The sequence below is a fragment of the Parus major genome, chromosome 28, assembly GCF_001522545.3.
Source record: "Parus major isolate Abel chromosome 28, Parus_major1.1, whole genome shotgun sequence".
NCBI classification, from domain to species: domain Eukaryota; kingdom Metazoa; phylum Chordata; class Aves; order Passeriformes; family Paridae; genus Parus; species Parus major.
In genome coordinates this window covers 1361105-1373803 of record NC_031797.1, presented here as the reverse complement: position 1 = coordinate 1373803, position 12699 = coordinate 1361105, and the positions used below count along the sequence as shown (strand labels likewise).

At 60.5% G+C, this 12699-nt stretch overlaps 1 protein-coding gene across 1 annotated transcript in view; it reads left to right on the top strand.

Moving 5' to 3' along the window:
- ABHD17A (abhydrolase domain containing 17A, depalmitoylase) overlaps window positions 1-5961 on the top strand; it is a 7030-nt gene extending 1069 nt beyond the window's left edge. Inside the window, exons 2-5 of the mRNA XM_015651433.3 lie at window positions 1318-1801; window positions 3254-3448; window positions 4042-4221; window positions 5038-5961. Coding sequence (XP_015506919.1) covers window positions 1497-1801; window positions 3254-3448; window positions 4042-4221; window positions 5038-5263 — 906 coding nt within the window. The 5' untranslated portion in view covers window positions 1318-1496 and the 3' untranslated portion in view covers window positions 5264-5961. The remainder of the gene's footprint in view (window positions 1-1317; window positions 1802-3253; window positions 3449-4041; window positions 4222-5037) is intronic.
- The last annotated feature ends 6738 nt before the right edge of the window (window positions 5962-12699 follow it).

The window sequence follows — 12699 nt, the reverse complement described above, 5'->3', positions numbered from 1 at the left end:
GTGTGTGAGGGGTGGGGGTCCCACAGCCCCACCACAGTCAGTGTGTGAGGGGTGGGGGTCCCACAGCCCCACCACAGTCGGTGTGTAAGGGGTGGGGGTCCCACAGCCCCATCCCAGTCGGTGTGTGAGGGGTGGGGATCCCACAGCCCCATCCCAGTCGGTGTGTGAGGGGTGGGGGTCCCACAGCCCCACCACAGTCGGTGTGTGATGGGTGGGGGTCCCACAGCCCCACCACAGTCAGTGTGTGATGGGTGGGGGTCCCACAGCCCCACCACAGTCAGTGTGTGATGGGTTGGGGTCCCATGGCTGTCAGTGGTGGGGGGCCCCACAGAGGCCAGTGGCTGGGTAGGGCATGGATCCCCTCTCTGTGGCTGTGGGGTCAGTGTGGGTGCGGTGGGTCAGGCCCCCACAGCGGGTGGGGCTGCCCACCCATGGCAGGGTGTCCCCAGCTGGTGCCTGGCTTTGTCCCAGGACACACGACCCGAGTGTGACACACGGTGTAAGTGTGGCCGGTAGTGCCACCTCCCTGCGTGTCCCCGATGTGCCCCGGGAGTGCTGATCCCAGAGGCACACGGTGGATCTGCTGGCTGCTCCCAGAGGCACACGGGTGCCAAACCTGGGGGGAACAGGGTTGCCACGTGCCGGGTGTGACCCTGGCCCTGGCCGTGCTGTGGATGGTCACCGGTCCGAGGGGGCCTGGCTCCTACCGGGGCACGGGGCATCCCTTCACTTCCAGTATTTTGGCATATTTCAGTGCCTTATCCCAGCTTCACTGCCATATCCCTCTTCCACCCTTTCCTCTCCTTTCCCAGCCCTCTGGAAGCAGATGGAGCGAATTCCTCGGGGTGTGGGCTGGTTTGACATTCCTCAGCTCAAGCCTGTGCCCAAACTTGCAGAAAATAGTTTCTTTTTTTTTTTTTTTTTCCTGTCTTTCTTTCTTTTTTTTTCCCCTCTTTTTTTTTTTTCCTCTTTTCCCCTTTCTCTCCCCTTTTTCTTCGGGAGCTTGGCACTCCCGCATGGCCGTGCCGGCACCTAGGTGGCCCCGGGGGAGCCGTGTCCTTTGTCCCAGCAGCAGTGTGGCTGCTGTGGGGGTGGTGTGTGTGTGATCCTGCGCTTGTGCTCGCCCCCTCCGCGTGGGCTGCCCGCGGGGGCTGCCGAATGTGGCAGGAGGTTTGATTTTGGGGGGGCTGCGTGGGCTCGCTGGGGGCTGCGAGCCGCAGAGGTGCTCGAGGGGAGGGACACTGCGGGGAGCACGCTTGTCCCCAGCTGTGGGTCGCAGAGGGGACAGAGCCCTCAGAGTCCCCACCCTGCCCGCAGGCCCCCGCAGCCGCCGGACGGACAGATGGACACGGCAGCCCCGCCGCACGCCCCGGCCCGCGCTGCACGGCCGGCGCCAGCCGTGCCCAGGGCCAGCTGAGGACGGGGCGTCTCCGGCCTCTGTCCGATTCGGATCCTCCCTCGCTCCGGGCGCGGCCGCCTCCCGCCTCGCCGCCGTCATGAACGGGCTGTCGATCAGCCAGCTCTGCTGCCTCTTCTGCTGCCCGCCCTGCCCCAGCCGCATCGCGGCCAAGCTCGCCTTCCTGCCCCCGGAGCCCACCTACGCCATGGTGCCCGAGCCCGAGCCCGTGGGCAGCACGGGCTCCCTGCGAGGCGCTGCGGGCCGCTGGAAGCTGCACTTGAAGGACCGGGCGGATTTCCAGTACTCCCAGCGGGAGCTGGACAACATCGAGGTGTTCGTCACCAAGAGCAGCCGGGGGAACCGCGTCGGCTGCATGTACGTCCGCTGTGTGCCCGGCGCCAGGTGAGTCAGCCGCGGGTGTGCCAGCTGGGGCTCTGCTGGGCTGGGGCCGTGCTGGGGGCTCCTGTCCCCTCTGCTCCCTCGGCTCAGCATCGCCGGAGGAGCTGCCCCTGCCGCGGGGCTTTGCAGGCATCCGGTGGGCCGGGCCAGCTGGGTTCTCAGGACCGGTCTGGCTTGTGGCCACACTGGGAGTGGGGTTAAAGCAGGAGCAGAGGCAAAGCCAGAGGCTGCAGGGGTGTGGGGATTCCCCAGGCTGTCTCACAATCCCCCAGTGTCATGGCAGTGATGCAACGCTCCGGTTCTTTGCACAGAGCTTGGTTCTCAGGGTGAGCTGGGGTGGCTGCATCAGCTGCTTCTCCCCATCCCAGCCCTGCAGTGACCATGGGGATGGACAACTGCCTGTGCCAGCCAGGAGAGCCTGGTTTAGTCAGATTCACAGGGACATTTGATTCCTCAAGGAAAAGAGTGATGGGAGTGAAAGCCAGGAAGGGTTTGGTCACTCCCGTGTGTCTGAACTGGGAAACTGGAGAGAGGCACCCTGGAATGTGAGATGGAGATGACCTCCTGCTGCCAGTGCCTGGGCAGGAGGAGACCAGAGGGGACTTGCAGCTGCTCCCTGAGCAGTGGCACAGTTTGGGGGTTCAGGTGGAGCAAAGGGCCAGCTCACCCCAGCTGACCCCTTTCCTATATCCTCCCAGAAACAACAGGTCCTCAGCATCACAGGCTGCAGGGCTGGAGGGGAGAACCTGGGCTGGGGGGAACCAAACCTCCCAAATCATGGGATATCAGGTGCTGCTGGCTGTCCCGCAGCTCATCCTGTCACTGACTTCCAGCTGGGGCTCCCTGGGCATCCAGGCCAGGACTGGAGGCTCAGCCTGGCCACAGACCCCTTGGACTTGCTGAGTCCCCAGCAGGGGCTCAGCAGGGAGTGAGTCCTGCTCCTTCCCTTTGGCAGAAGGGAGCCAAGCTCCCATCAATTTGCTATTAGTGTTAATTTTTATGATTAACATTGTTTTTCCCCTTATGGTGGAAATTTCTTGTGCCTTGTCACTCCCACAATTCACTTCTCCCTTAGCATCTGGTGTCTTGCCAGGCTCAGGAGAGAAAAAACCCGCTGTCAGAATTCTAACTTGAAATCCCCATTGGGCAAACGGCCCCAAATCCTGAGCTTTTTACCAAAAATAGACTTAAAAACTTGAACAGAATCATCATTCTGCCTTCAAGCTGCCTGTTCCTGCTGGGAGAGAGCCCCTGGCTCTGGCAGCAGAAGGGTCTGGGTGTCCCTGGGGGTGTCATGAGGACCTTCCTTGGTGGCCAGAGGGGTGTTGGCCCTTTGTGTCCGGTGGTTTGGTTGTTGGTCTCCGAGGCAGATGTCTGGGGATATCCTGATATCTGATGCCTGAGCCCTGGCACGGCAGCAGAGCCCAGGATTAACGTTCCGTACCCGTGTCCCAGGTACACGGTGCTCTTCTCCCATGGCAACGCCGTGGACCTGGGGCAGATGAGCAGCTTCTACATTGGGCTGGGCACCCGCATCAACTGCAACATCTTCTCCTACGACTACTCGGGCTACGGCGTGAGCACGGGCAAGCCCTCGGAGCGGAACCTCTACTCTGACATTGACGCCGCGTGGCAGGCGCTGCGCACACGGTGAGCGGGGCAGCTGGGGCAGGGAGCATGGCCCTGCTGCCTCCAGGAAAACACAGTGCTCCAGCAGCCTGGAAAACAGGAAATCTCCCAGAAGGGAAACCCTGGGCCACTTGAGACAGGAAGGGGTGGTGGGAGAACTGTAGAGGGAGGAGCAGGAGGATCCAAGGGGCAGAGATGCTGCAGGGCATGACCTTGGCACAAGCTGTGCTTCCTGTCTCACTGTGCCAGGCTCAGCTCTGGTTCCCCTGCCAGCTTTGGGGTGCAGCCCCATGCCAGGCTTTGCCTCCTCTTCCTTGGGCCTGGCTCACAGTGCGACCTGGAGCTGGGGCTGCCCCACACAGCTGGAGTCCAGGGTCTGTGAACACCCTATAACCCTGCCTGGTGAGGGAAAGCCTTGACCCCCCACCCAGAACTCACCTGGCAGCTCAGTGCTGGCTGCTCCCTGGTCCTTTGGGAGTGCAGGGAACTGCCCTGGGCCCAGCCATGAGGAGCTGGGGGAAGGTCAGGAGGACAGACCCCAGAGCCTTGTGGGTGCAGTGACCAGAGCAGAGCAGAGCCTGGACACTGACCTGACCTGCCCTGTCCTGTGCCAGGTACGGGATCAGCCCGGAGAACATCATTTTGTATGGACAGAGCATCGGCACAGTGCCCACGGTTGACCTGGCCTCCCGCTACGAGTGCGCGGCCATCGTGCTGCACTCCCCGCTCACCTCCGGCATGCGCGTCGCCTTCCCCGACACCAAGAAGACCTATTGGTTCGATGCCTTCCCCAAGTGAGTGCCTGGGGCACGGGGCATGGGGGGTTTGGAGGGGCAGTGCCCAGACCAGCTCTGGTCACAGCCAGGGGACACATGACATTTTGTGTGATAGGTTTAAACATTGCCTTCGGCATCTTCTTGCTCTGTGTTTGGTGCCCTCTGGGAGTTGTAGCCCTCCTTGGGGTCACCGTGTCCCCTCCTGAGGGCTGTGCCACGTGCGTACCCTCAGTGGCATCACCTCCTGGCCACCTTCCCAGTGACTTTGCCCACCAGCTTTGGGGCTGTGCCACTGGCTGCTTGGACAGTGTCACCAGCCCTGGATGTCCCCGGTACCCCTCTGTCCCCCTGGAGTAATTCCTTAGGGATTTTCCTGCTCTTCAGATGGCAGGAGATGGCTGAGAGGATGAGTTCTTCCTTTGCCTCTCCCTTGCAGCTGGACCAGTGGGGCCCAGGGGACAGTCCCTGAGCCGGAAGCTGTGGCTGGGAGCCACCAGCCCACGCTCTGGGACTGGGACCAGCCATGCTTCCCTTTCTTGGAGCCCAGCAGGGCTGATCCCAACAAGGAAGGGCTGTCCTGCAGCAGTTCCCATCAGCCCTGCCGAGGTCCCACAGGGATGTTGTCACTGCTGTCTGCTCCTTGTCTGTCACACTGGGGCAGATCTTTTCCTTGGCAGAAACTCTGTGTCCCTCCCTGTCCTGTGCTCTGCCATGATCAAAGTGTGCTTCCTGGTCCCTCTCCCAGGGGATGTTTTGGGGGCAGGAAAAGTGGAAATGTCTCATTCCCTGTGCTTATCCCCTCTCTCCTTTCTTCCCCATCCATCCTCTTGGCAGCATCGAGAAGATCTCCAAAATCACCTCTCCTGTCCTCATCATCCACGGTACGGAGGACGAAGTCATCGACTTCTCCCACGGCCTGGCGCTCTTCGAGCGCTGCCCCAAGGCTGTGGAGCCGCTGTGGGTGGACGGGGCCGGGCACAATGACATTGAACTCTACAGCCAGTACCTCGAGCGCCTTCGGAAATTCATCTCCCAGGAGCTGGCCAGTCAACGCAACTAGCCAGGGGGACAGGCAGGGGGTTCTGCTTGTTCCTCCTGTTCTCCCAGTAGCTCTCCCTAGTCCCTGCTGCTGGAGCTGTAACAGGTTTGCTCAGCCTCAGCTCCAGGCTCAGGAGAGGGTGGGAGGCCCTGGAATGGACAGTGTTTGCTCTCGGACATGAGCACAGCTCTCCTCCCTGCTGGCACCACCGGCCTGGCTGGCCAGAGACGGCAGCTCCCTCCTTCCCCCTTCCCAGAGACATGAGCCCACCCTCCGATGGTGGATCCTTGGCTTCAGACATGTTCTCGTCTCCTCTCCCAAACCGGCCAAGTCCCGAGTCCCTCCCGGCCGCTCTGCTGCTCTGACCATAGCAATAAGGCGAGCTGGAGAGGGGCTGGGGCCCCGTCCCCTCCCTGGTGTCCCCGTGGGTGGGACAGAGGAGGTGGCAGTTCCTGCTCTCCATGGAGCTTTCCCGGGACCAGCGCTGGCGGTGCCCGGAGTTCACCCCGCGGCTGGGGCAGAGCCGTGTCCCCACGGGGACTATGGGGATGCACGGAGGAGGTGCCCTCTGCCCCACACCTCCTCCAGTCTGGCGCTGCTCAGCCTTCCCAGAGCACTCCTGGTGTTTGGGTCACCCCTGGAAAACCTCCGGGCCACTCGCCTGGGGAACGGGGCGAGGGAACCAGGCAGCGAATAAAGAGCAGAGGTTTAACGTTTCACCCGTGTGTGCCCTTTCCCTGTGTACCCCTGGGGGCTCCTGCCCCTGACCCAGCCCCAGGGTGTCCAGCCCTTCCCCCTGTTCAGCACCTTCCCTGGATTGCCCTTGGCCACATCCCCAGTGTTTGTCACCCTCCTCTGGGGACTGGGCAGCCCCAGGGTGCCAGCGGGAGCAGGGAAGGTGCCCTTGGCCCCTGGGCCCGGGCTGCAAAGCTCTGTGTGCCCACTGGCACTTGGGACAACAGGAACCCCTTGCCCTGTCATTTAGGGATCCCATGGGATCACGGATGCAGAGGTGCAGGAAGGTCTCAGCCTTCCAGGAGTTGGGGGAGGGGACAGGTGTGCCACAGGGGAAGGGGAACATCCCCAGGGCCTGCTCTGTCCCAGGGCCAGCACAGCAAGGGACAGAGAGTGGTCCTGAGGTCCATGGGGTGGTCTCAAGCCTTATTTTTGACCTGCTCCATGGCCAGTTCTGACTGGAGCTGTGTGATTCAGCACTGCTGGCCGTGGGGGCAGCTGCAGGGCTGTCCCACGGAGTCCTCCCACCAGCACACGGAAAATTTGCCCCAGGGAAAGGGAGAGGGTCAGGTTGGTGATTTTTGGTTCAGCCCCTGCTCTTACACCCCTGGGAAGAGCTGTTTGTGTGTTTTCCTGCCCCCGGGACATCCCTGGCCCCAACCCAAAGAGCAAAGCACTGCTCTGCCCCTCCCCTCCCTGTCCCTGTCCTCCCTGTGTCCCCTCCCCAGCACGGGGCCCTGGGGCCCGCCGGGCTCATGTGAGGAGGGATTTAATCTCCTTAGGGGCAGGCGGGGGGGCCTCGCTGCACCCCCACACTCTGAGCACTCCAGTGCTCCTATTGTTTGGGGCTGGGAGCTGGGAGGGTGTGAGGTGGGGGGCATGGGACCCCCTGCTCCCCACACATCCCTCATTTCCCCCAGGACCAGAGCAGGGTGTTCCAGAGGAGGAGGGATGACCCTTGTTTCTGGGGCTATACAGGAGCTGGAAGAGGATGTGGATGGCTTTGGGGGGGCCCTCATTCGTATCCAGGGGGATTTTGGGGTGCAGGAGCTGGCTTCTCCCTGCACATCCCCCCAGTCCCTCCTTCCCCATCCCTCTGCCTGCAGTGGCCAGGTGGTTTGGGAGCCTTGGGCTCACACGTGTGTGGGAAGCCAAAGCCGCCCAGCCCGGCTCCCTCTGGCCCCGCTGTCCCAGGGCTCCCTAATCCTGGCACAGAGACATTCTGTGTGCACCCAGGGTATTTTTATCCTCTTACTGCTGCCTGTTTCCTGTTGAGCTGCAGATGCTTTGGGTCAGCTCTGCCTCGCCAGCAGGATGGCTCAGAGCTCGCTGTGTTTGGGGGGATGTTGAGGTGGCTCGAGGTTGTATTTCCTTTGTCTCAGTTTAAAACAAAGGCAAAGGGTCAGTAAAGTTCAGCCTGATCCCAGGTCAGGAATGTGGGAGTCAATGGAGATGGACATTGCTGGGTGCTACCTCCATGGTGGGGAGCCCTGACTGGGCTCAGGGATCGGGATCAGGGCTTTGGGTCTGGATCTGTCACTGCTCCTGGCCCAGGATGGAGGCTCCATCCTCACTCAGCAGCTGGAGTGAGGAGGGACAGAGGAGCACTCACCCATGCAAGAGCTGCAGGGGCCTCAGAGGGCTGGGGGTCCTGGGCACAGGAACTCCCATCTGGGGCCAGACTGGGCCATGTGCCACTGGGACAGCACTTCTGTCCCCCTTGGGATGGCACTTCTGTCCCCTCCACTGGTGCTGCAGTTTGGGGTGAAGGAAGGGACAGGGTGGGGGACAGGACTGGATGGTTTTGGTACCTGGAGGGGGAATCTGCAGTGTCCTTTCCCTGGAGGGGACAGACAAAGCCAAGGCCTTGAGTGTGTCCCCAAAGTCCCTCCTGCAGCTAGAGCAGAGCAGGGGCAGGACAGGTGTTCCTCTGGCTGGTTTGAAGCCCCCAGCCAGGGGGGGCCCAGGGGCCCAGACTGGGCATGGGGGATATTGGGCCAAGAGGGGTTTAAGTCTCATTTGGGGCATAAATGAGGCTTTTGATGGTCAGGGCCTGCGTGCCACAGTCATGAGACCTTGTTCAGAGGCCGAGCTCAGTCATGGGATCCAGGAAACTGAATTAAAGCATCTTAAGGAGCTTTTTTCCAAGCTCTGCTTTGGTTTTCCACGTGCTTGTCATATGAACAAAGACGGTATAAAAGGGCAGAGGGGAAGGATCCCGTTGGTGGTCAGGCTGGGAGAGGGGTCGGTGTTGGAAAAGGGATGCCAGGGAGAGGGGCACAGCATGGTGCTGGCTGAGCTGGAGGGAGGGAGACAGGAAAGGATGGGGCGAGGGGAGGATGCGCTTGGTTCTGCCCTGTCCGGTGAGTGAGGCCTTGGAGACAGCAGGGACAGTGGGGACAGGAATGGGGACAGATCTGGGGGAGCAGAGCCTGTGTCCCCGAGCAGAGCAGAGCTGTGAGAGCCCGACGCGCCCGCGGCTGCACCGCGACACCGGCGGCACCTCCCTGGTGAGACACGGTGAGGGGGGCAGGGGGCACGGGGGGCAGGGACACCCTCCACCCTGGGGACACCCACCACCCTGGGAACATCCTGAGGGGACACCCACCACTCTGGGGACTCCCAGAACCCGAGGGGACACCCAGAACCAGAGGGGACACCTGGCCCTGCACTGCTGGCTGGTGTTGGGGACAGGGGTGGCAGGTGGCGGTCCCTGAGGTTCCCTGAGCTGGGCTGGGACCCTGGGCCTGGGTGGGGAGCTGTGGGATGGCCCCACCCTGCCCTGCCTGTGCACATCCACGTGCTCGGAGCACAGGTGAACACACACACCTGTGGTGAGCACACGCACCCTGCACACAGAGACCTCTGCACACGTGTTCACACACACACACACACACAGGTGTGCAGAGACCTGCACACACACACACAGGTGTGCACAGACACACAGATGTGCCCTCACACACACAGAGGTGTGCACAGACACACAGATGTGCCCTCACACACACAGAGGTGTGCACAGACACACAGATGTGCACTCACACACACACACACACACACACAGATGGGCACACACCCCTGAGCAGCCCCACACTCCCTCTGCCCCTCTGCTCACCCTCACTTCCACACTCAGCCCCTGCACCCAGCGGCACTTCCCAAACCACCCCGGGGTCTGCAGCATTGCCAGGGCTGTGGCTCGCACCAGGGAGACCCGTGGGCTGCTTTTCACCTCCTGGAGATGTGAATCTCCAGTTCCCTCTGATCCCCCAGCTCCCCTGGCTCCACGGGATCCCCCAGGATGCCCCAGCTGCTATAGGATCCCCAAGCTTCCTGGGATTACCCCAAATCCCCGGGATCTCTCAATTCCTCGGGATTTCCCAACTCCCCAGAATCCCCCAGACATCTCGGACCCTCCCCAGGCTCCCTGCTCTCCCCTCACGTCTCTCCTCTGTCCGCAGGAGCTCTCGGAGGAGTGCGGGGCCGGGCCCGCTGCCCCCTGTGAGCTTCCCTTTGTCATCCTATGCCTGAGCGATGCCTGGAGGCTGGGACGGCCAAGGGAGGCCCACGGGCTGCCACAGCCCTGCGGTGACAGCGCCTGGACAGCACATGCGGGACCACGCTCCGGGGCTGGGACACCCTGCGGGACTGGAATGTCCCCTTGGGGGGCCAGAGCATCCCTGTGGGGAGCTGGGAGCAGCCACTTCGTGGGAAAAGCATTGTCTTGTAGGGGCCAGAGCATCCCCTTAGGACACCAAGAACATCCTGGGGGCATGAAAATCCCATAGAGGGACCAGAACATCTGGAGGAGGGGCTGGGATGTGTCCCCTCCATGTACCAGGAGCATCTGTGGGGGCCTGGAGTGTCCCCTTGGGAAGGCAAAGAATCCCTTTGGGGTCCCAGGAGAACCGTGGGGAGCTGGAGAATCCCCCAGGGTGGCTGATACCCTGTGGGCTGGGCAGGGTGGGGTGCAGCAGCCAGGCCATTGCCCCAGGATGTGGATGGGCTTATGGAGTGTCACAGAGAACCCCTGTCCAGGGGAGACATGGACCATGGGGTGTTGTATGCAGGGTGGTACCAGGATGGGGTACTGGGAGTACTGGGAGCCATGTCCATCCTGATCAGCCCATCCCTGCGAAGATGTGACCCCATGTGAGGATGTTCTGGTAGCTCCAGGGAAGCCCCTGTTCTCCCAGCTCTGCTCTCTTCTCCAGCTTCACAAACCCCACCCAGCACCTCACGCTGAGGCTGTGCTGGGACAGTGGAAAAGCTCCCGTGGGGAGCAGAAACTCGTCCTGGGGTGCTCAGATGGGGTGATGCAGAACAAGGAGCAGGGGTCTGTGGGGGAAGGCTCTGGTCACACCAGCATCTCCAGCTGGTTTCCATTTCTTTGGTCTCTTCTCCCAAAACTCACATTCACCCGGCTGGGGGCACAGGGCTGGAGGGTGGGGATGAGATTCCAGGGAGCCCCAGGGCTGGATCTGACCTCTGCTCTGGGGAGTGAACCTGGAGAATCCAGGAGCCACATTCCTGGCTCACACCCTCACGGTCCTGGATGTGTGGGGGACACCCAGCAAGGCGTGAGGTCACCCTGGCACCAGGGCAGGTCCCTGTGTCACCCACCACAGCACAGTGTGGTGTCTCTGTCACAGGGGGCAGGTTCCTGTCACTGTCACCCAGCACACTGGCATCTCCCTGCAGCTGGGGACAGGTCCCTGTGTCCCAGGAAGCAGTTCCAGCTGTTCCAGAGCAGGAAGGGCTGTGCCAGGGGTGACTCTGGCCCCTGTACAGTGACATCCCCCTGCCTGGTTGTCCTGGGGAGGTGAGGGCCAAACCCCTGTCCCCCTTGTCCCTGCAGGGACTGAGGTCAGTGGCAGCCCCACCCCTGCCCCAGCTTGTCCCCCTCCTCAGCTGGCATCAGGGGCTGTGGGACATGGGGGGCAGTGGGGCTGGGGACCCCTCACTTCTCTGCAGAGGTTCAGGAGCTCTGAGGTGTCGAGGTCACATTTGGGGGTCCCTTGGTCAGTCAAGGAGGCTGGGGGTGGTTTAGGTCCTGAGCAGGGTTGGAGGGAATCCTGCTGAGCAGGGTGGGGGAATTTGGGGATTGCTGCTTTCAGAGGAGCTGCCTCGGTGTGCAGAGGGACCCTTGAGACCTTTCCCAGTGCTGTTGACTGGGAGCTGAGTGGGAATCCAAATTAACTGAGCTTAGGTGAGGAGGCAAAGCATAGCCAAGACCAGCCTCCATTCTGTGAAGGTTTTCCATGTGGGGTCCTCCAGGTCTGGGCAGAAACAAGTATTTTATTTTCTTACTATTTAATTTATTTTATTTTATTTTATTTTATTTTATTTTATTTTATTTTATTTTATTTTATTTTATTTTATTTTATTTCTTATTTTATTTCTTATTTTATTTTATTTTATTTCTTATTTTATTTTATTTCTTATTTTATTTTATTTCATTTTGCTGGTTTGTGAGTTGAGGAAGCACAGGATGAGAATTACAAGGCAGGGAAACACCCTGGGTGTCTGCACTTTTGTTCATGTGTCTTTCTTGAAGCTTCTCTGCTACAGCTGAAGTTCTATAAAATAGATTTAACCATACAATAAAAATAAAACCACTCTGTTTTTGTGGGGGAAAGATGAGCTTGCTCTCCCAGGCCTGAAGGGAGGGGGGAAACTGGCTGGGGAGGTGTGGGTAGGGATTTCAGCACCCCCAGAACCTGTAAAGGACCTTGTGCCAGGGCCAGGTTTCTGCTGGAGGAAAGGCAACTTATCTCCTGGGGTTTCCTGCTTTTTAGGAGCTTTTTATGGATTATTCATGTTTCCCAGGGTCAGCAGCTGCTGTGCTCCTCTCCTGGCATCCTCCTCTGGACTCTGCTGGGATGCTGTGGGAGCAATGGGCAGGAAGGAGGCAGCAGCATGTGCCCAATTTGGAAAACAAAGTAGTTTTTTTTTTAACTTAAGACTATTACAAAACACATCTTTTGCAATTTTCCCCTTGTCCCTCCCTTTGGCCAAGGCTGACTCCTGTTTGTGCACCTTTCTCTGCATCACTCGATTGTTCCTGGCATTGCCCTTCAGCTTCCCATCTCTCCTTTCACAAGTGCTGAGGCTCTCCTGGATCATCCTGTCTCTCCAGGCTGGGGTGTCCTGTTCTACTCCATGAGATTTCTCCTCAGAGGGCTTGGTCCCTTCACTGGCCCCAGAAGGGCCTCACCTGCTGCTCCCCCTGCTCTGAACACCCAAGGCAGGGGCAGTGCCAGGTGATTCCCAGGAGCTGTGGATGCTCATTGATCCCCCCAGGGCCAGCTCCAAGTCCCTGCTCTGGCGCAGGCTCAGCTCAAAGTGCTGTCACTGCGTGCCTGTTCCCCCACTGGTCAATGCAGGTGTGGTGACTACCTGGGGCAAGGAGGGGCCTGGGCCCTCATGGGATGAGGAACCAGCTCTTGGGCTGGCCTCAGCCCCAGGGCCACTGCTCAAACCCATCCAGTGTCCTGCTGCTGCTCTCCAGGAGGCCAAAGCTGCGCTGAGGCTCAGGGAACTGGTTTGAGCTGGTCCATGCTGGGGTGGGTGGGCTGTACTGGGGCTGGGGGCTGTGCTGGGACTGGTGGTCCATGGTAGTCCATGCCGGCAGTGGGGTGTACTGAGACTGGGGCAGTGGTCCGTGCTGGGGAGGTGGTCCATGCTGGAGGCAGCAGGCTGGGGGCTGGGGCAGTGGTCCATGCTGG